Genomic DNA, 22149 nt, shown 5'->3' with positions numbered 1-22149 from the left:
CGTACATTTAGAATGTCGGTTTCATTAACTTATTAATATGTTAATGTACGCACATACACTCGTGCTCGAGCGCACCTCTCTCACACGCACACACACAGATTTGTATATACAAATTGTACGATACTTTAAGGCACAGCGTATTTAAAAAAAAAGATATTAATTTATCATAAAAAAAATACCAAAAATAATTGTTTCTATCACCATTTTCAAATTTTTCAATTATATTCGAACAACGATTTTCTCCTTCTATTAATCCATTACATTTTCTTGACAAGTTTTTCTTGTATGTCCTAAAAGAAAAATTTATATCTTAACTCAACAATTTCTACGATAAAACATAAATAAAATACAAACCTTCCATCCCACAATTTCCGCATTTTCTTTTACCGCCAGTAGCCCGAGGCTTTCTTTGTACATTTTTACGTGTCGCGTGTCCTTTTCCCCTAGATGTGCTGCTATTTCTTTCTCCGAACGTTTGATTATGATTTGAATTGTCTTCGTCTGCCCACTGAAAGAATTTACAAGACTCGTTCATAGGCTTTGGACACGAATAAAATAAACGTCCTTTATTAGGACCATCCTTCTGAACAGTCCGCCTACAAGTGCAAAAAATTGTTTTTAGTATAATGACAGGAGCAGAAAAAATTTATCGAATATTTACTTACTCTTTTGCTAATTGATTACAATGACATTTAATATCATTCGATGATGTGGATGCATTAAAATGTCCCCGTATATTAGAAGTAGCATTAGAAGTACTCGGCCAGCTGCTTGTATTTGCAATTTGTGTATGATTTGAATTTCTGTTGACATTAGTTTGCGTTTCCGGCGCGCTATCTGACGCCCAAAGAAAAAAATCACAACCTGCACCTTGAGGTTTGGCACATTTGTAAAAAAATCTTCCTATAATATGTTATATAACAATTATATAACAATAATAAAATGAAATGATAATTATAGTAAATTTTAAGATAAATATTCAGAAAATCTATACCATGATTTGGCCCATCTTTCTTTACTGTTAATTCAATCGCATTTTCATGACATTTACACACTATAACAGCATCTCTATTGATATCACCCCATGCTGCATTTTGTTGTGTACTTGGCAAATTTACATTAGTGCTTGAAGAAGTATAATTACTTGAATCAAGCCATGTGTCATCATTTTTAGAATTCTTTCGTTTTTTAGTATTTGTATTGTTATTTCTTGGTCTACTTGTGTTGTTACGACCTCTATTCTGACTTTGAACAACTCCTACAGATGTGTTATTGTTAGATAAATTTGTCCTATTTTCAACCGGAGGTTGGCGAATGTCGTTATTTCTTACTGTTCGTGGATTTGAAAGGACGGTTGATCTTGATCCATCAAACATACTATCATAACCAGTATCATTACTTCGATTAATAACTCTGATACTTTCATTCCTTATGTTTAGTAATTCATTGAATGAAGGATCACAACCACCTATGCAGGTTATGTAAGAAGTACCATACATTGGGAAAGCGTTTCTAGATAATTTTAATTTCAATTTATGCATATTTCCCGAACACTACAAATAACGTTATGAGTTATAAATTATTGAAATTGCAAATATTGTATAGCATGTTGTACTTACTTCTGAACAAACTTCATCTAGAACTTCGACAGATTCAACTGTCTGAGGAAACCAAACTGCATTATTACATGTTGGATACCCCATACAACCAATATATTTTCCTGTGCCTTGTTTTCTGTCTCTGAGTACCATATTTAATTTGCACTTCGGACACTTGAAGATAACTTGCTCAGACGGAACATTAATTTGTACTTCTACTGCTTCCATAGGTTGTTCATTGAGATAATCCGCTAAAGCATTATCGATTAAATTGGCACGTTCCAGTGCTACTTTAAACACGTCGCGATATTTATTTATTTGAGTTTGCAACACTTCTTTTGGATCTTTTTGCCGATCGCATATCCTGCATGTAAAAATATAAAGTTAAAACTTGTTTTAAGTACTAAATCAATTTTAGCATTATTAAAAAAGTAATTAAACTAACATACAATTTAAGATCTTTTTCTAAATCGGCTCTTAAATTTGGTTTTGACATTTGAAATCCCATATTGTCATAACCCATTACTAATCCAATTCCAAGTTTCCCAGGCATTAAATACTTTCCATCCGTCAAACCAACGTATTGACGTGACTTTATTGTGTCAATGTGTTCTGCATGCGTAGCATCAGTACCAATACCAAATTTGTCCATCAAACTAATTAAATCTGCTTCGGTTAATAATCGCGGTGGAGATGTTTCCTCTTGTACCATATCTATACTAGTCGGACTAAAAACCTGCCCTTCTTGGTACATGTGAATTCCTTTGTCACTCCATTTTTCATAAATATACACATCTAAATAATTTCTTTCGATAATTTGTAACCCATTAGCAATAAACTTTTCACCGGCTATATTAATCTCTACCGTTGTTTCATGTCCTAATGCATCTTTTGAAAGACACGCCAAAAAGTGCCGAACCACAAACTCATAAACTTTAGCTTCATTACCTATTATTAAATAACTAGTTACAATGAAATAGAAAAATATTTCCTGACAAATTGAATAATTGTAAAGTGTGCATACACACCTTGTAAATTGCCAGCACATTTTGTCGGATGTATAGGAGGATGTGCTTGATCACTTTTTTTTCCTTGTCTAGGACTCACTCCTGTCTCTATTAATCGTTGAGCAAAATTACCCCAAGCTGAATTATTTACTTGCTGATTTACCAAGGGAACAAGATTTAATTCTTTTGGAAATATATTTGTTTCTGTACGTGGATAACTAATAAGACCTTGGGTATATAATTTCTCAGCAATTTTCATAGTTTCCTTTGCATTTAAATGAAGTTTGCGAGAACCTTGTTTTTCCAGTTCCTAAATTTATTTAATAAAATACTAGAAACTAAATTATATCTTATTTTTTTTTTACTCAAACTAGAATTACAATACATACAACTGTGTCCAATGGCAGTGGCCTCCACTTGTTCTTTTGTTTACTTATGATACGTTGTACTGTGGCATTAGGCTGTTCTAGACATGTATCTAGCAAAACTTCGCAAGGTAATTTTTCAAATAACCTTCCTCTCATCCACCTAAATTCCACAGACAGTTCATCACGAACATCCATTACTTTTATTTTCCAATATGGTTCTGACTTAAATCTTTCTATAGCTAAAAATCTTTCAACTACGAATCCCAGTGTAGGAAACTGGCAACTGCCATAACTGATGAGCATATCAGCAAGATTTCTAGGAAATACTTTTTGAAGTCTCATTGTTTGAAACCTCGTAAATGCAGCACCTACATGCGTTATTTCTTTTACATATAATTTTACAAATGAATCAATTCTATTATAATGAAGTAGCGTTATTATATACCTATTCTTAAATCTAGTTCACTTCGTACATCGACAGCATCGCTAATTGCTTTGACTGGTTCGCATACGTTTTGGAGAGCTCTATCTATAGATGCCTGTGTAATTTCAGAAAATTTTGCTCTATGGAAAAATAAATTTATCAATATACAAAGCAAAGCTTAATTATATATATATATGCATTTAGTTTATTACCTATATATTTGAATATTAGGTTTAACTGCTTGACAAACTTGAATAATTTCAAATCCAATATTTTCTCCTTCTCGATCGCAATCTGTCCAAATAATTAATGCACTGCATTTTTTCACTTCTCTTTCTAAAGTTTTTTTAATTTTTATATAATTTTCTTCCGCACAAAGTTTTACTACAGGTGCGTCGAACAAACTTAATGGGTGACAACCTTGCCATTTTCGATACGATCCTACAAATTCGTGATTTAACAAATGACCAGAGACCGAAGTCATGATCATATCGCAATTCTGATTCCACAAATAGCAACTGAATTCATAAATTTTATTATATGGAGACAATCCTTCTTTCTATAAAAAGAAAAATATTGGTTATTATTTCCTAGCACTTCTCTGTGGTTTTAATTGTAATAAATTTTAATTACCCTTCTACTGGCGCCACGAGATAAATAACTTGCAATGTTTTTTGCAGCATCATTTTTTTCCGCAACATTGAGGATTTTCATAACTTTAATAGAACTACGTGTATCTTTCAAAAAACGATACTGTGTTGATTTAAACGAATTTAATAGTACAATATCAAACAACTTTGTGAAATTAATTAACATAATGAAAAATGTACAAGATAATTAACATTTAATTAATACGATGTAAATAACATTGTTATATTATCGTGATAAACCAGAATAGTATTTAGTAACGCCATTTTGTTACATTGTTTACGTTCTTGTTATGGACTATTCACCACATTTACCGGCACAAGTATTTTCTTCCCTCATAACTTGTCGGCGTTATTTAAACGACTTCCGATTTCGTTCTTTTGTTATTTAGTTTTTTATTTTTAATTTATTACGTACCGTATTCTCACACCGTAATTATTTATCTTTTACTGTTTTCGTTCACTGAGAATAACGTGATTATTGGCAGGTAAAGTGTTAACTTTTCAAATCTAGGTTAAAATATGCTAGTCGCATCAGCGGAATATATAACTTCACGAATACAGACAGTAGCACAATAGACTTCTTTGATGGACCGCTGTGTACCTCTTTCAATCTACATCCCATGAAGTCATGTTAACTGATTCAACCACCTAACTATAGTTATTGTATAATAAATAAAATATTTTTAATATAAAATTTCTACTACAGTAACACCGACTTGAAACTAATCTCTGATTGGGGGTTTACGATGTCGGTATAGCAATATACTTCTTTGCAATATTTGTGAATAATGAAAATCGTATATTATTAAATTTCTTCCTAAAATACGTGTGCATCTCGTGATTTATACCCATTTCCGGAGTAACTTTGCTTTCAATATTGTCTAATTTTGTATTAAAAAAAATTATTATTATTCTATAACTTTTAAAACTTATTATTATTATTATTTGACTTAGATGTTGTATAGTGTTAGGATTTCAGTAGTTATCTCGGTGAATAGGTTTATGGTATTGTCATCTGACGAAACTCGCTATTTTTTCAATCCAGATATTTGTATTTATTTAAGCTCTTGATTACAAATAAACGAAAGTTAAAGTGTCCTAAAGGCTAAATTAGTAACAATTCTCGATTTTTGGAAACACGTGCCCCGCAGGACTTTTACTCCTCGTATACCTCGATAGCATGTCGACACATGTGAAAATAAACAAACGGATTCAACCGCAAAAACAACAAATACACTACGGTAAAATAATCAAATAGTACCGAGTCACTACGTAGATCACAAGAAATACTTGATTATTATATTCGTAGAAAAAGGAAAGAAAATAATCTTTAGGGAAAAACAAATATTTTTTACCTTCGCTATAAGTTTTGTTTACAACTCTTTAATTCTATTAAATTATATAATTTTGACATTTTGCACACATAATACATTAAAAATAAACATAAACGTAAAGAAGTACAGTAATTAACTTTTATTTAATTGTACCTTATATATTAAATGTAATATATCATTACATTTATGCATTCAGAAAACAGAAGTCTGTTGAAATATTCTTCCATATGATTAAGTTCGAATTTAATAGGTTTAAATATTCTTTGTCTAAAACTGAAAGAGTTGTCATATCAAAAATATGAAATAATTCATTTGGTAAACATTAACATTTATTCTCATAAAATAAATGATACTATCCAGATATATATATATATATATATCTTTTTTAAAGCATGTGAGAGCAAATTCTTTCCTATATGTATAAATGTTATACAGGTTAGTATTTTATTAGATTATCATCTGCGTTTAAGTAACAGTCAAAAAGATATAAACCAGCTACAAAAACTGAAATTTACGTAATAATAAAAAGTACTATGTTTGTTTAAAGATTGCATAATGCCAGCGATTATCCTCGGCCGCAATTACCGTTAATCCTGTTAGCATACAATAACCAAGAGATTATCTCTAATAGAATTTGTACAGCGAGCAGTGATAGAAAAACGCGTGTATTATTGGTTTTTCTGGCATCGGTAACGGTTCATTACCTTCGATTCGAGTGTGATAACGGTGTTGGTAATGTCAGTACCGTGAGAGAGTAGTGCGTTGATAATCTGACAAAGATAGACGGCCGAAATTTAGACAGCGCCACGGAACGACTAATTAGAGTATCACGGCGACGTCTTCGGCTGTCAATCGACACAGTCTAACACCGACTTCTGCCCTGGACACATCGGCTCCCGATCGTGTCCGTCCAGAACTCGAGTGCAAATCGAAAGAAGATATTCTTTCGAATTAAGCACATAGACTACAAGATTCGTACAAGTACACTCAAAACCTGAATTATTTCAAATACTGCAAATTCTGGGGGCTCGAGAATACACCTGTAAGATGCTCGACCCTCCCTGTGCAGAATTGAACGGTCGTTTCAGCGTATAAACGTTTGAAACACAAAGAGGTCGACGGATACCGTCTACACTTCTTTGTGATTGCCATTCGGCTGAGGAGACACAGAAGGGAGGCACCTACGTGGTGTACCTCCAGGTGGGCTCACTGTAGTCAGGTCGACGTCCACTTAGGACGTCTGACTTTCGGTCTTCACCTCCTTACTTCTACAGATCCCGGCGGTGTAACGCTTAGAGGAGCACCTGTGCGGAGAGGTAACGGAGTCGTGGGTCAGGCCCCCGCGTAGTTCAAATACTGCTGCGAATCACATCGAGTAGTGCATTCGTGCAGTGAACAACGTGCTGTCGGGCTTCGCAGTGCAACTCTCGGCCAAGGCAATCGACGCAAAATCGGCAAAGAAAAGAAGTTTAATTTCTTTCAACGCCTGTAAAAATATACAGTCCACAAAATAATTCGTATATTACGAACTGGAAAATTCCCCGCTCCTGTACGTTCGTATTACGAAGCCAGGGGTGCGAGGAAACGAACGCGGCGTATCTACGTGTAACGTGTTTACGTGTGTCTAACACATAGCCGTGTTTTTCTGTTCACAGGAACCATAGCCTACCTCAACCAGGATCGAGAGCAACGGCCGAGCCCTTGCGATTCGACAAAGGCGCCGAAACTGTTTCGGAAAAAATTCAGATTTTTGTTTTGGGATCCTTTGATTTATTTTACTTTTTGTTCAGTTTTCATTTTGTATAATAAACGTTTGAGAACAAGAGGATCAATTTTGTGCCCAATTCACTTCCCCGATAAACTCCCATTCCTCTATCCGGACTTCGTAGTTAAAAGCTTCAGCCTTTTAACAATGTTACACCTATTTTTTTTTGTAAACTAAATATATATCACGAACTTATCACTATATTATGTAACATAAATATGAAATTTATATTGCAAAATAATTTAAAAAATTACTTCAAGATAAATGCTCTGAGACATTGTCTTATACTAAAACAAAATTAATACTTACTTTGTGAATAGTAATGTAAATACATTACTTCGATTAAATTTTTGCTCCTTTCAAATCAATAACCACAAAATAATAATAGCAATATAAAATGAAATAACAATGAACACATTTGCTTCTAAATATTGTGCATTCCAAAGTAATGTATTACTCAATATACTAGAATCAACTTCTTTAACTCAATTTCAGATAAGCAATTCAGTACAGAAAAGAGCAGATGAAACCAATGCAAAAATTGTCATTTCCGGTAAACGATAATTTTACATATCTAAAGAAATATTATTTAAAAACGTACTTTCTATATTTTTGGAGGTTAATGTAATTCAAACACAAATTATACATTTAAAATCTACAAGTAACGTTTTGAAATAATCTTTCTAACATGTAGATATGTTCGTAGTATTCCCAAATTATGTTTGACCAATGCTGTTCCTTTTGTGGTTTGTTTCGATCACGTATAAATGTATTTCAGCGGGTAATGGAAATCAAAATTGTGCAATATATTTTAAAGGGTATTGTTTAGATCAAGACGTGGCCTTTTGCTACGAACTGTTGTACCATCATCTTCAGAATCACCATTAGTGGATACAAAATCTCGTTTTCTATCAGCATTCTAAAAAAATTTTGATAATAAGTATATTAAGAAATCTGTCGCTTGATTAAGATTTTTCTTCAATATATAACTCACACCTTTTTGTCCCAATGTTGGTGAAGGTACCTTAATAGTATGGTTGTTTTTTCTGTCACTATAACTATAAACAATAACCGCACCAATAAGCTATGTTTAGTTTAATCATTTTAAGCGGTAATAAAGTAAAAACTTACTTTGTCCTGAAGGATGATCTTTTGTAGGGAGATAAAGAGAAGGTTTCTTTATACATATTCTATTCCCATTGTCTGTATGAAAATTAGCAAAATTATTTTCATTGTGTGAAGGTAAATCCTTTAAAAACTCGGCAACAGACTGCACATAAAATGATTTTAATTGTAAAACTTACAGAGTTACAATACTTTTAAATAGATATTAACATCAATATTTTAACTATTAAAATTGTTTTCTCTCTCAGTTAAGTAAAATAGGATAACGAAAATATCTGAAAATTAAACGTTCTCGCTTTATTATTTACTGTACGCATAATAAAAACTTAAAATTTCGAGAATTACTTTTCATATGAAAAAAGAAAAAACATCACGTAAAGCTGTAAACAAAACGTTCAGATAACGTAGAAAAGTATTATTTTTTTTCGCAATAATTTAAAATAAAATGTATATAACCTAAAAAACTATTCTATACTGAAAACGAAAGTTACTGCGTACAGATAAAAAATAAATCTTACCATTTTTAAACGATAAGCTTATTATATAAATTACAATTACAATAAAAGTCAAATTAAAAAATCATATCCACTTCACAATCTCACGAAATATTTGTACACCTTAAAGAAACGTTTAGAACGCTCTAATTGATGCAAAATCAACTACCGTCATTTTTCCAAACCATAGAATTCGAAATATCTAGATCCTATTCCACTTGCCGAGTACTGACGCACTAGGCACTAGTGATGGTTAGAATTGCTACTTGTGAATCACAATAATCGATCACGTTCGTTTAAAATTACGATGATTATTCACAGTGATTCATGATTTTTCGTAATCACTGATGAAGAATATAACTGTTCTCAATCAAAACTCTTTGAACTTATAATGATCTTTGTCGTAATGTTAAATAGTACATCATTCACTGTTTTTAAAGAATCTTAGTATACATAGTATAGTATAATAATATTACGATGTTGACATCAAGAAGAAGAATTAATATTTTACCCTTCAAAATACTGATATTGTTGCGTGGATTTTCAATAAATTAAAGTTTATGGCAAAAATTAACAATTTCAAGGAAATTAAACTCAAAAATAAAATTTAGATCAGACGAATCATGTTCACACAAGTACAGATTCGAAAACATACTATAGTAAAGACGAGAATCGTAACAATATACGATACTGGAACGAGAATTGAATTACTTTTTATTTTTAATATTAAATTAAATAAATAGGGGGCCCGCAATACCCAAGAGGGCACTGCCGTTCTTGATCGATGTATTCAATGATCACTGATCACTGATGGCCGCCAGTGGCGGCCCGCCACACTGGTCTTAACTTTAACAAACGGTGCATCGTCGTAGAGTTTCTGTTCTTCTTTGTTTTGCAATTAAAACATCGAAAACAGACAAGACCAACATTCCTATGTTTGTTTGGTTGTTTTCAATTTTCATGGATACAAAATTGTAAAAACATCGGATTCAAACGATGTAAACAATGACGATGTAAACAGTGTTTGACATTTGTTAATGTAAACATAACCTAGATTTAATTTATATTAATACTTTAATAGTAAAGAATATGACAGAAATCTTGGAATAAACTTGGCTTGTTTGTTGTATATAAGTCGATATATAATGTATAAGAAGAAATGGCAGAATTTGAAGAAAGTTAATGACATTTTCGAACTTGAACCAGAAATAACTAAGAGAACACAGTGTTCCTTGAAAGTTAATTTTACACATGTAGCATTTGATTGCTCCGAGGAACATCTTGTTACAACTGATTCAGCTGGATATTTATATTATATTGACATATCAAATAGTTCTCCATCTTACCAAAAATTAGGAAATATTGGGCAACCAACATTTATAACATTTAATCCGATAAATAAATTTGAGATATTAGTGGGTCTTACTACAGGCAATATAAAGATTTTAAAAATAAATGTAAATATTACCCAACTCTATTTGTTGATTGCTCACAAATTACCACCTGTACATGTTTCTTTTTATAAAAATTATTGTTTAACTAGTTCATGCAAAGAAGTTATAATATGGTGTTTAAATTCTTGTAGTAAAGCTCAACAATTAAGAGTTAGCACAAAGAACGTTGTAATAAAGAAAGCGAGTTTTTCGAATTTAGGACATATTGTTGTATTATATTGTAATGATAATTTACAAACCTGGAACTTTGATCGATTGGAAGACGATGTGAAAATTGATACAAAAACATTTGGAGTGCGAAATATTAAAGACTTTGTTTTTACACAAAATGGAAGAGCAATGATTTTATCTAATGCTCAAAATAAAGTTGTTATTCTAAACACATGCGATTGGAATTTATTGAAGATTTTGGATTTACCAGATAACTTTGTTGGACCAAAGCAATTATTACTTGTGCCATTACCTTTAGATGGTGGAGCAAATAATGTATTAATATGCATTTCACCAAGTTCCACTCTTCACTTTTTTGATCTGAATCAGTCTTGTATTATTCATACTTTACAAGCAGTCAAGCCTATAAGGAAAATTGCAGTTTCTCCTACTGGCAGATATATAGCTTATATAGAACAAGAAGGGCACTTAAAATTAATAATCGCAGAAAACTTATTTTCACAGAAATGTAAAACCTTATCAAAAATAAAGAAATCGTGCAGACCACAAGCACATGGAAAATGTGATCATTTACAATGTGTTAAGCAACTTATGGAACAAGAATTGCGTACAGAAAGATTAATACCCATTTTGAAAGAGTTTGGTGAATATCCTGAAGCATATCGTGTATTAATATGGTCAACTATTTTAAAATTGCGAGGCAATAGAAATGGATACAATGCTTTGGCTAACAAGGCAACAAATGCAAATTTTACTTCAGAACTTCTCAAAAACTATCCATTGGCAGATCGAAGTAAGAGAACATTGTTGATGACGATAATAAATTGTTTAATACAGTGGTGTCCTTTATTAAGCCAATGTTCATTTTTACCAAGTTTAGTTTTTCCATTTCTTATGGTCTTTCAGGTAATAAGGTTATTGATTTATCATAATGAACTAAAGAATAGCATTTGAAGAATAATGAAGCTTTATTTTTTATAACAATTTTTTTATTTTTATTACAGAAGGATCCTTTACTCGGTTTTGAACTCATGCTAAGCATATTATTAAATTATTGTCAAAAGTGGTTTGAATATCACCCTCTACCGCCTCTAAATGTGTTAGGTATAATAGAAAATATTCTCCTGTATACAGATCCATCTTTGTTAAATATTTTTTGTGAACGAGGAGTAACATCCAGTGAATATGCATGGCCACTTTTAAAAACTGCCATGAGCGAAGTCTTATCTGGTCCTGAATGGTTAATTTTTTGGGACAACTTAATATCTTATAAAAGGCCTTCACTTTTGTTAATAAGTGTTGTTGCTTATAGTATTTGTTCTCGTGAAATCATAATTTCTTCATTACATTCGCCAGAAAAGTTTAAACGATATTTTACTAGTCAAGGTCATATTACTGCGAAGGAATTATTAAAAGTTGCTCAACAACTTGATAATGATATACCATTAAGAATACATCCTAATCGCTATCTCAGGTAAAACAATTATGGATTATAATAAATATTCAATAATTAATAACTGATAACAAATAAGAACATTCTAAAACTGTCTCATATATTGTATAAAAATTACTCTTATTTTTTAGAAATGAATTAATAACATTGCCTTTAAAAGGACCATATCCACCATTCATGTTGCATGATTTTCCAAAATTTTTAACTGATGACATTTCTATTTTGGAATTGGAGAAGTTAAAAGAAAAAGAACAAATTATGCGTAAACATAACTATAAAGTTATGGAAATTGCAGAAGCAAAAAGACTGAAACACGAAGCGGAAGCTTTTATGGATCAGATTCACCAAACAAGATTAAGTGGTAAAATTTTATTCAGGCAATGAAAGCATTATGACAGTAAATTAATTATGAAGGCTTAAATTATTATATACTTTTTAGAAGTACAAAAATGTATCAAAGAACAATTATCAGATATAGATTGGAAATTCAGAACAACAGATACGGCGAAAACACTGGAAACGTGTAAGCATGTTTGTGATCAATTTTATAATCTTCCAGAATTAGATATAAATGTTTCAAGTGACGAGGATGTTGTAGATTATAGAAATAACAAATCAAAACATTACGAAAAACTCCAGCGAGATGTAGACGAATTAGAATATGAAGTGCAAAGTCTCTTGAATTCGTTACGATCTCAGAAATCAAGAGCAGAAAATTAATGTACAAAACATTCTTAACTTGTAGAAATTTATTATAAAATTTGTATACAATATCTACAATTTATTAATATAATAAATCATTTTTATATATAAGATTAAAAATATTAATTTACTTTGTTTCTGTATAAACAATGATGATATTATACAGCTTATGATGTTTACGTTCTTAAATTTACATTTACAATTTACAATTTACTTTGTTTCTGTATAAACAATGATGATATTATACAGCTTATGATGTTTACGTTCTTAAATTTACAATTGCCCTATACACATTGCTTTAAAGTAGAAATCAATCATATTGAACGAACGAATGAACAGGGACATTAAGTTTTTCTCTTCCCTTTAATGCATTTAATTCAATTACTACCAAACATTCAATCACTTTAGCTCCAGTTGATTTTATTAATTCTATTGCAGCAGCCATAGAACCTATATTTGTATAGTTAAAACATATGTCATAAAACTGGGAAAACTTCCGTCGTTACTTTTATCTTACCTCCTGTCGCTAGTAAATCATCTACGATAAGCACTCGTGAGCCTTTTTTTATGCAATCAGTTTGTATTTCAAATGTCTCCTATTTAAAGGAATTTTTTTAAGTAATAACAAAAATGATATTAACAGTGGAATGTTATAAGTTATAATTCTGACCTGTCCATATTCAAGAGTAAAATCTTTTTGTGTAACCTTTCCTGGAAGTTTTCCTTTTTTCCTAATAGGTACAAAAGGTTTCCCCAATTCTATACAGATCATAGGTCCAAGGAGGAAACCTCTTGAATCAAGACCTACAACCAAATCAACTTCAAGAAATAAAGTATGCTCTACTATCAAATCTTTCATTGCACGCAATGCTCTTATGTTATGGAATACGTTGAATATATCTCTGAAAATAAGTGATTCTTGAAACGTAATGATACAACTGTAACATCTATTTTTAAAAATGACCTTGGGAATGTTTTGAGGTTAATCATCCGCGATCAAAGTAATCAATGTAATATAAATTTGACATAATACTCACCGAAATACAACACCGGGTATAGGAAAATCTGGATAACTTTTAATTGTATTCCGCAACAAATTAATTTTTTCGATTTTGTCCATTCTGAATAACTGAAAATCTCAAATACCGATGATGGTTGTACTATGGTTGAAAATAAAAGTAATAAATTAATTTCAATATTATAATGCACACCGTTAGAATGCAAAAATGGTAAAAAACATGTAAAATTTGTGTAAATATCAAAGTTTTGATTCCAAAAAACAGGCGTTAGTACACATGTATACCTAAGTACAGTGTGACCAGATTTGGTATAATTGAGCAGTGTGACGTGTGACAGTATCAGATCAGGCTACGATGAAGCAGATAAAAGGACGCTGTAAAATTCAGTCGATGATTTTATCGTATTATTTCGTTTCGTAATAAAATAATTCATTGGGGTTATAGTACCAATCTTGTTATCGTGCTTATAGTTTTTTGATAACATAATTGCTTGGCGCATATTTATTACGTGAGCTCGATACTTCGAACAACTTCGGGAAATCGAGAAAGAAGGCGAGTGCGAGCTTTTCCTTCTTGCTCTTGTAACAGCTGAAATTCGACTTCGAATGTTAATATATTTACACATTATACATTTGCATGATTAACATTAAAGTATTTCTATCGATCGTATACTATAGATTATAAAATAAATATATTTTATTAATATTATATTCTATTAAAAAAAATGAATTTTTTGTTTACTATGCTTATAGACGTACGTTCATGTATCTATATTATTAATACTATCGAATCTAAATAACTGAATGAATTTCAATGTAATTTTATATTCGTAGAAATTTCAAAAAGGATCAGGTGATAAAGGAATACAAGGAATTTGTTTAATAGGACATTCACTTAGACCATGCAATAGAACTTGTAATAATCAGCATTATGTAATATTTTACATTACAGTTACAAGCATATTCTTATATGCAGAGATTAAAAAAACTATTTACATAAAATAACGTATTACAAAGTTAGTAATATATTATAAAAAACAATATTCATTAAAGCAGATGTAATAGAAAAGAAAATTATAACAGAATTCTGTTCCTTAAGACTTATTAAAGATATTTACAACTCTACAAATACTTTGATAAATTACGACGAATTTACATAGATTTTACGAAAAGTGTAAAAATATATAAGCTAAGTTTTTAATATGTTAGTGTTGTATTATTCTATGTAAAATTTTAACTTTATACATTAACTAAAATTTAAAATATTTTATAAATATGACTCTCTATAATGTTAAATAGTAACGATATATCAGGGATGTGCGAATATTAATTGTCACTAAAATTTAATTTTTTATTTTCACTTGAAGATTATTCTACTGTTGAATCCAGTTTGTATGTGATTGGTTGATGTTTGTAAAATATTAGTACAACTGTTCTTTTTGTCATATATTATTTACTTAATAGATTACGACGGCAGTGCAGGAACTGAGTACCTGCCTCAAAACAATAACAGATTACTATAATATAAATCTATCTGTGTCACGTTCATTAACTTTTCACAAATAATTCCATATACGTAGAACATGATTTTCATAGCGATTATCTTAAATCAATTTAATTACATCTCGTTTTTGTTCTCTCGATCTCTTATGGATTCTTACGATTTACTGATATTTATCATTCTATTTGGAATTATCGGCTTTGTGACTAGTAGCTCATGGGAACGATCTTGTTCAATAGAATCAGATACGACACCCTTTACTCTTATCGAGGAAATTATTTGATTTCAAAAACTTTAAATAATCAACAAGAGTAAGTTGTACTATTTACAATGCTGACACGACGACATCTTATAGAACCTCGCAGTCTTAGAAAGAAAAAAATTACTTTTACTGAGAAAAATATCTACAGTATTCCGCTTGAAACAGTACACTGAACAAATTTTTTATTGTACCGTGTTTGTCTTTTCAAACCATTCGAATCGTGTCTGGAATATTTAGTAATTTCCAATTTCAAGTGACAACATCGATATTGTCAATTTGCTTAAAAGCTCAATTAGGAAGCAATTTCTATCTTGAACTCAAATGTGTAGCTAGTCCTATATAAACATAAACAGTGGGTGATGGTTACTTTACTTGAATCTCTTGTATAAATTGTCTCTTGAAAGTGGAAATTGTATTTCCATATTGTAAAAAATAAGAGATTATTAGGTGTCCTGTTTCTAGAAAGACTCCTGTATACATTCTTTAACTCTTATGCCAATAACCAAAATACTCACTGTTATAAATAACCGGGGTATCTATTCTATTTAAAAAAGTCTACAATTGCATTTTTCAGATGCATTATTGAAAACGCAAATAAATGTAGAAGTATCCAAAAAGTGAAGATTCAAGGTGATTTTGTGATATTACAACAAGAACATTGAAAGACGGTACCTTGGTGCTTGGTTATTGACATATAGGTTAAAAAGTTTCTACAATCTATTAAATAAAACTTGAGACGTTAATTAGCCTGCCGGCGAGGGATCAGACTTTCGTCGTAGCCAGCAACTTGATATAATGTGCTTTATGAGTTATCTCGAACTCCTGAGCGGGTAGAAAGCATTGCGTCTGTATCCTGGGATGTCTCACCTTCTTCACGACGCTACGGCCAAGTACCACCAGCGCGATTAAAAGGGCACAACCTGCTCCAATAATCGCCAAGACGATTATCTCTGTGTTCTGCTTGAACCCCTGCACTTCGACGCAACGGAGCCTATCCCGATTATTCACGAAATTCGAGATAACATCTTCTTCGGTGACTTCGTCGAGACTGGCGCAGACCTTGTAACGACCTGGCAATATTACCTCCAATGTTACGAATGTTAAACTACAGTTGAGTTTCTGCTTATGCACTGCGGATTCAGCGTCGAATACCACGACGGATAGCTTACACTCGAGCAAACTTGACTTCTTCAAGGATGATAAGCTTACGTCGACGTGCAAGAAGCCCTGATTGGATACGTTCGCGTGCACGCCAGTTATTTTGGTCTCAGAGGGCTTTATCGCGATGGTCTCTTGATCCTGCTGCAATTCTCGTTTAGTCTCCTTGAGGGTGATCACGTCGGTGCATCCCAGGCCCAATGAAACGTCGTCATAATTGGTCGGTATCAGGAGTATCACGCAGTAACGATATTTGTGGCCCAATTTCAAATCCACCGATGCTGGTATGATCACTGGTAACGAGCAGGGGTCTTCCATCGTGCGGGAATCGCAATGCAGGGAACTGGACTCCGTTCGCATTTCACTGTCGCTTACGGTTTCGTAAACGATCAATCTGTCGCAAGTGTACTGCTCTGCGCACATCTCCACATGCCACAAAAGACTGACACCGGTTGATTTGTCGTAGTGGTAGTTTTTCAATGTCAGTTGAACACTGGTCAGAGGTTCTTTGGTCGTGATTGGTGGTGTTGGTTCCCCGCAAAGCAGACTGCCAGGGGAGACCTGTGTCAATATGCCGTTCTCCAACGCAGGCGGTGTAGCGCAGATCGCCGACGATTTGTCCTCTTCGTTCAAAGTGGAATTGCTTAGCCAATTAGCGAACTCCAGTAGGGTACAGTCGCAGTTCAGAGGATTGTCGGCCAGGGAGAGCCTCTTTAAACGTAACTTTGACGTTGGCACGTCGTTGGCTACCATTGTGATGTCATTGTCGTCCAGTCGTAGATCTTGAAGACTTTTCAATGGCACCACCAGATCGGCGGTCAGGGATCGCAAGAAATTGTGCGTCAGATCCAACGTGGTTAATTTGTCTAAATGCGCCAGAGACGAACTGGACACCGCGACTATGCGGTTGTTCGCTAAATCAAGTCTGGTAAGTGTTGATAAGTATTTGAACGAATGATCCTCCAGAACGTCGATCTGGAAATAGAAATACTTTTTAATGGGTGGTTTGTGTCTATTTAATATTACGAATACGCTATTCCTGAGCATCTATCTATTCAAATTAAATTTGGATCTGGACAAAAGATTCAAAAGGCTCAACAATGTAAATTTTCATACTTAAAAGAATACTGATATAAGTAAATTGAAGATATTAACTAAAAGTATTCTTTTTTATGTGCTTATCTAAATAATTTTGCGAGTAAAAGAAGCGTATTTAGGCACTTGAAAATTGCATTACCTGATTGTGACTTAAGCTCAGATATGACAAGTTCTTCAATCCCACTAGCGCCCCCTGCTGAATGTTTACCAGCTTGTTTTCAGACACTGTTAGGATCCGCAGCCGTGGCATTTGAGGAAGAAGATTCGGGCCCATCGGGCCTAGTAACAAGTTATTGGACAGGTCCAGTTCTTCCAATCTCTTGAGACCTCTGAGCGCCGACAACGCTGAGACGCTCAAAAGATTCCCGTGCATCCTCAACGAACGCAATCCGGGCAAAGCGGCGAACGCTTGCGGAGACAATTGCGACAATAAATTGTCGCACAGGTCCAAGTACGTCAGGTTCGACAAACCCTGCGAAATGTTTAAACTGGGATATACAGGCTGCTCGGCCATCCTTGGGAAAAATTTTAATAGGAGATTCTAGAGGCCAAAATAAGACGAAAATCAAGAATATTAATTTCTTGATTGAGGTCTCGTTAAAATGTTGTTAAAACATTTCAAATCGTTTTAGAAAAATTATTTTCGGTTGCGGGGGTCAATTACAATCAGTTTTGGTCAATAGACATACCCTTGAAATCCTATCCACTTTCGAGAAAAAAATTCAATAAGTGGACAAATTTTTCGACAAAAAAAAAGTTTTAAATCGTTCTAAAAAAATTATGTTCAGTTGCGGGGGTCAATTACAATCATTTTTGGTCAATAGACATATCTTCGAATTCCTACGCATTTTCGAGAAAAAAATTCAACAATTGAACAAATTTTTCGTCGAAATTAAAAAATTTCAAATCTTTCTAAACAAATTATTTTCAGTTGCGGGGGTCGATTATAATCATTTTTGGTCAATAGACATATCTTCGAATTCCTACGCATTTTCGAGAAAAAAATTCAAAAAGTGGACAAATTTTTCGTCGAAATTAAAAAATTTCAAATCGTTCTAAAAAAAATATGTTCAGTTGCGGGGGTCGATTGTAATCATTTTTGGTCAATAGACATATCTTCGAATTCCTACGCATTTTCGAGAAAAAAATTCAAAAAGTGGACAAATTTTTCGTCGAAATTAAAAAATTTCAAATCGTTCTAAAAAAATTATTTTCGGTTGCGGGGGTCAATTACAATCATTTTTGGTCAATAGACATATCTTCGAATTCCTACGCATTTTCGAGAAAAAAATTCAACAATTGAACAAATTTTTCGTCGAAATTAAAAAATTTCAAATCTTTCTAAAAAAATTATTTTCAGTTGCGGGGGTCGATTATAATCATTTTTGGTCAATAGACATACCCCCGAAATCCTATCCACTTTCGAGACAAAAATTCAATAATTGGACAGATTTTTCGTCGAAATTGAAAAATTTCAAATCATTGTAAAAAAATTATTTTCGCAGATTGCCGTTCTACGGATGAAACTTTAAACGTTAATAACTTTTTAACGAAGCCTCGATCAACAAATTGGTATTCCTCATTTTCGTTTTATTTTGGCCTCTAAAATCTTCCATCAAAATTTTTCTCAGGAGTGGCCGAACACCCTGTATATGTATAAATTCATAGACATATAAATAGGAAGATTATTTTTTTCTGTCTGAAAGAATTCTAATTCGTCGAAAAGAAGAGGAAGTTGAATTCAACGAAGACACCTATTTGGTTGAAACAGGTACATAATTGTAAGTATATTTACCTTGAGGGAATCAGCTTCTAAAGTTTGCAGTTTATTCTGAGACAGATCCAACTGCTCCAGCCCAACGAGGCGCGACAGAGCAATCGTCGGGACGGAGTCCAAGAGATTGTTCGGAAGTCCCAGAGCTTGAAGAGGACTAGCCAAACCAGCGAAAGCATTATCGTGAACGCTTCTCAATTCTCCGCTGGAAATAACCAGCCCATGCAGGGCTACGTCTTCGAGGAAACGCGCTGGTAGTACGGAGATCCCCGTCACGGTTACATCGAGAAGAGAGATTGTTCCTGGACGACTAAATCTCAGATGATTTCTGATAATCTGCAGAAGAGAACACACTGGCTTTAATAATTAGTTTCTGGGTAGAGATCAGTTGAAACTGATACATGCTATTATTTACTACGAGTATTTAAAGTATTCGAATGTTTAGATTTATGATGTTGTTTCGGCCGCGAAGTACTATGCCCACGTGCTATGTACTGCGCGTACCACACGTATTACACAGCTCCGTACTGTGTTCTCTTTCTTTGTGCTCGAAGGACCACCTAAACTGGTGTTTGGGAAAATATCGATAACTGAAGCCCGTTGCTCTTTATGTTATACAAGAGTATGAAACGTCTTGTGGAGGAGTCTAGTCGAGTTTGTAAGGCTCGACCAAAAACGAATCTAATCCGAGAACTTGATGCTATCCTTAACCTAAGCTCAGCTTCCTCTACCAAGGTGACGAAAACGCTCAGCGCTAACCGGTGGGAGGATTGGTCAAGTCAATCCTCAAAGACGTCACCTTGGCAGGGTGTTTCCTGCTTTTTGCATCATGGAACTGTCCAGTGTCCAAGTACACCATGCAAGAGTGAGAACGTTGCCTTTGTTTAAACATTTGGGGAGAGCCAAAGTCCCCAAAGACCCCGATGGTCTGCAGATGAGCGCTCAATCGCTATTGAGGCAAGGATTCCAAGGATTCCAAGTCCTGTGTGGAGTTTGGAGTTTCCTTAACACGTTGACTGCCAGACCAAACTCCTCAAATTACAAGGGAAATTAAATTTTGTTTATAGACAACTGGAAACTAGCATACCCATCATTTGTTAATGAATTTATTTTCACAGACTCGTTAAAATTCAAGGGCCCTACCTACCTTTATTTTCTTTGACATTTAAGCTTGAGAATTAATTTTTTTAACTCCTTAGTGAAAAGTCGTGTCACCCATATGTGGGTGACGTGGTAGTCAACGTGTTAATGACCGTAACGTAATTTGCCAAGTAAAAATATCTCGAAGGCCTGATCCTAGAAAATAGCGGAGAAGTCGCGTCCGTATCATAAACCCCACGATGTGAAGATTCCTTAAGAATCCTTAATAGATGTAATATGATGTTAACGAATCTTTCGTTGTTAGCTTTAATACCCACACCAGGTTTAATTAGTCATCTCGAATTGCGTAACGAGAATCGTTTGATTCGCGATGGTATTGCGAGACGGGTTGTTGGAATAATTGATAACGGGTCATTCAACGCAAAGCAACGGGCGTACGCACGAGACAAGGAGAAAGAGGGGTCTGGTACAATGGTCCCCTGTATAATACGTACGACTTGTAGTTCATCGGCGGTCTATTCACCCACGCCTACCTGGCTGGTGGCTAAAAAATCACTGACCTCGATAGGATGGTAAAATAATAAGAGGCTGGGACGAACTTGCGTGTTGGTAGCGCCAAAAGTATCATGATCGATAGAGTTTAGCCACTCGTGCAATCACAAACTCGATGGTAGAGATTGGCCAACTCAAATCAGAATATATTTTAGAGACTTGTCTTATTTAAATTAAGAATAACGTAGTTGAACGAAATCATGGATTTAATGTGTACGTTTCGGTATTTTTCAGTAACAATTTCCTGCGTAGAAATTACCTGCAGCGTTGTTCTGTCGCCGGTGCATCTCAACGTGTGAGGAAAATCGCAAGAACATTCGATGCCCGGTTTTGTAATATTTGGACACTCCCAAACGGTGTCAGGCGAAGGCGAGAACGCGTGGGACGAGTCTTTATCATTTTCCTCGTCCGGACTTTTTGCAACGTTTGACGAATTCACCGTCGTCTCCCCGGCTATGTTCAAGCTGGATAGCGTCGTGTACGACGTCATGGTCGAGACGATTGTGGAAATCACGTTGGACGTCGTCTCGTCTTCCGCGAGGTCATCCTCCGTTGTGTCCATGCACGACGCCAGCGTTGTGAGCAACAGGATCAGCGAACATCGGGACGTCCACAGCATCCTGAAATACATTGTTTAAATCAGGATAAACATTTACACGAGCCGCCTGTATTATCTTTATTTCCTGAATTTCACTTAGAAATTATGATCACGTTTTATGAAGTACTTTGTATTCACGTAAAATCAATATACTTGAATACTTTTTCAGATAAACACCGTTCAACCGTCTCTGACTCTCCTGTTGACTGTCCAGGACCGAAATTAACATTCCATGATGGAGTTAAAGAAAACTTTGAATTAGATCTTTCTTAAATTCGAGAAACTAAAATGGTCCACAGAAGACAGCATAAGCGATTTTAAATATGTATATTTTTCATAATTTAAATACAGTTAATACGGTTGTCAATGTGTTAAAAACGAAACGAAGAACAGACTATCGACTGAACACTGCCCTGTTCCCAAGTTTTTCATTCTGTCACTTTACTATTATCACCTCAAATAACCCAAATTTTCGGCCCTTGAATCATTTTAAAATTTATCAGTTCTCTTCTCGTACGAACAGCTGATAATCCTACAGCGTA

General features: G+C 33.7%; 5 protein-coding genes across 5 annotated transcripts; 1 reads left to right on the top strand and 4 right to left on the bottom strand.

Moving 5' to 3' along the window:
- Nucleotides 1-152: 152 nt before the first annotated feature.
- Nucleotides 153-4228, bottom strand: LOC122397372 (DNA topoisomerase 3-alpha). Its single transcript, XM_043396499.1, has 11 exons — nt 4031-4228; nt 3610-3956; nt 3419-3537; nt 2995-3341; nt 2627-2915; nt 2048-2546; nt 1620-1962; nt 995-1553; nt 666-903; nt 355-596; nt 153-290 (listed from the first exon to the last, which is right to left on the bottom strand). Exons 1-11 carry the CDS (start codon nt 4211-4213, stop codon nt 250-252), a joined length of 3207 nt encoding a protein of 1068 aa, XP_043252434.1. The 5' UTR covers nt 4214-4228; the 3' UTR covers nt 153-249.
- Nucleotides 4229-5833: 1605 nt separating this feature from the next.
- Nucleotides 5834-8930, bottom strand: LOC122397396 (DET1- and DDB1-associated protein 1). The gene is made up of 4 exons (XM_043396532.1): nt 8790-8930; nt 8278-8416; nt 8143-8204; nt 5834-8065 (listed from the first exon to the last, which is right to left on the bottom strand). The coding sequence occupies exons 1-4, from the start codon at nt 8790-8792 to the stop codon at nt 7958-7960; spliced, it is 312 nt and encodes a 103-aa protein (XP_043252467.1). The 5' UTR covers nt 8793-8930; the 3' UTR covers nt 5834-7957.
- A 980-nt stretch (nt 8931-9910) lies between these two features.
- On the top strand, nt 9911-12563 carry LOC122397433 (TBC1 domain family member 31). Its single transcript, XM_043396586.1, has 4 exons — nt 9911-11296; nt 11395-11864; nt 11975-12204; nt 12283-12563. The coding sequence occupies exons 1-4, from the start codon at nt 9911-9913 to the stop codon at nt 12561-12563; spliced, it is 2367 nt and encodes a 788-aa protein (XP_043252521.1).
- A 153-nt stretch (nt 12564-12716) lies between these two features.
- LOC122397390 (adenine phosphoribosyltransferase) lies at nt 12717-14007 on the bottom strand. Its single transcript, XM_043396527.1, has 5 exons — nt 13849-14007; nt 13583-13705; nt 13216-13447; nt 13063-13141; nt 12717-12995 (listed from the first exon to the last, which is right to left on the bottom strand). Exons 2-5 carry the CDS (start codon nt 13663-13665, stop codon nt 12856-12858), a joined length of 534 nt encoding a protein of 177 aa, XP_043252462.1. The 5' UTR covers nt 13666-13705; nt 13849-14007; the 3' UTR covers nt 12717-12855.
- Nucleotides 14008-16088: 2081 nt separating this feature from the next.
- LOC122397376 (leucine-rich repeat-containing protein 15-like) lies at nt 16089-21660 on the bottom strand. Its single transcript, XM_043396504.1, has 4 exons — nt 21269-21660; nt 19378-19692; nt 17722-18054; nt 16089-17459 (listed from the first exon to the last, which is right to left on the bottom strand). The coding sequence occupies exons 1-4, from the start codon at nt 21638-21640 to the stop codon at nt 16089-16091; spliced, it is 2391 nt and encodes a 796-aa protein (XP_043252439.1). The 5' UTR covers nt 21641-21660.
- Nucleotides 21661-22149: the final 489 nt, after the last annotated feature.

Source organism: Colletes gigas, unplaced genomic scaffold, assembly GCF_013123115.1.
Source record: "Colletes gigas isolate AHSC1104 unplaced genomic scaffold, ASM1312311v1 Colletes_gigas_Sc00009, whole genome shotgun sequence".
In the NCBI taxonomy this organism is placed as follows: Eukaryota; Metazoa; Arthropoda; class Insecta; order Hymenoptera; family Colletidae; genus Colletes; species Colletes gigas.
The sequence above is the reverse complement of the archived record's forward strand: the minus strand, read 5'-3'. Positions and strand labels throughout refer to the sequence as shown.

Bases quoted from the DNA above. Each gene is read 5' to 3' on its own strand.
- LOC122397390 (XM_043396527.1), bottom strand. From the start codon at position 13,665: ATGGACAAAATCGAAAAAATTAATTTGTTGCGGAATACAATTAAAAGT. The intron at 13,142-13,215 runs GTCAGAATTATA...TCCTTTAAATAG, and splicing joins TTACTCTTGAATATGGACAG to GAGACATTTGAAATACAAAC. The intron at 12,996-13,062 runs GTAAGATAAAAG...ATACAAATATAG, and splicing joins TGATTTACTAGCGACAGGAG to GTTCTATGGCTGCTGCAATA.
- LOC122397372 (XM_043396499.1), bottom strand. From the start codon at position 4,213: ATGTTAATTAATTTCACAAAGTTGTTTGATATTGTACTATTAAATTCG. The intron at 3,342-3,418 runs GTATATAATAAC...TAACGCATGTAG, and splicing joins TGAACTAGATTTAAGAATAG to GTGCTGCATTTACGAGGTTT. The intron at 597-665 runs GTAAGTAAATAT...TTGCACTTGTAG, and splicing joins TGTAATCAATTAGCAAAAGA to GCGGACTGTTCAGAAGGATG.
- LOC122397376 (XM_043396504.1), bottom strand. From the start codon at position 21,640: ATGTATTTCAGGATGCTGTGGACGTCCCGATGTTCGCTGATCCTGTTG. The intron at 19,693-21,268 runs GTAATTTCTACG...TCTCTTCTGCAG, and splicing joins GCGACAGAACAACGCTGCAG to ATTATCAGAAATCATCTGAG. The intron at 18,055-19,377 runs GTAAATATACTT...AACATTTCGCAG, and splicing joins TAGAAGCTGATTCCCTCAAG to GGTTTGTCGAACCTGACGTA.
- LOC122397396 (XM_043396532.1), bottom strand. The intron at 8,205-8,277 runs GTAAGTTTTTAC...TATTGTTTATAG, and splicing joins AGATCATCCTTCAGGACAAA to TTATAGTGACAGAAAAAACA. The intron at 8,066-8,142 runs GTGTGAGTTATA...AAATTTTTTTAG, and splicing joins ACCAACATTGGGACAAAAAG to AATGCTGATAGAAAACGAGA.
- LOC122397433 (XM_043396586.1), top strand. From the start codon at position 9,911: ATGTATAAGAAGAAATGGCAGAATTTGAAGAAAGTTAATGACATTTTC. The intron at 11,865-11,974 runs GTAAAACAATTA...CTTATTTTTTAG, and splicing joins CATCCTAATCGCTATCTCAG to AAATGAATTAATAACATTGC. The intron at 12,205-12,282 runs GTAAAATTTTAT...TATACTTTTTAG, and splicing joins TCACCAAACAAGATTAAGTG to AAGTACAAAAATGTATCAAA.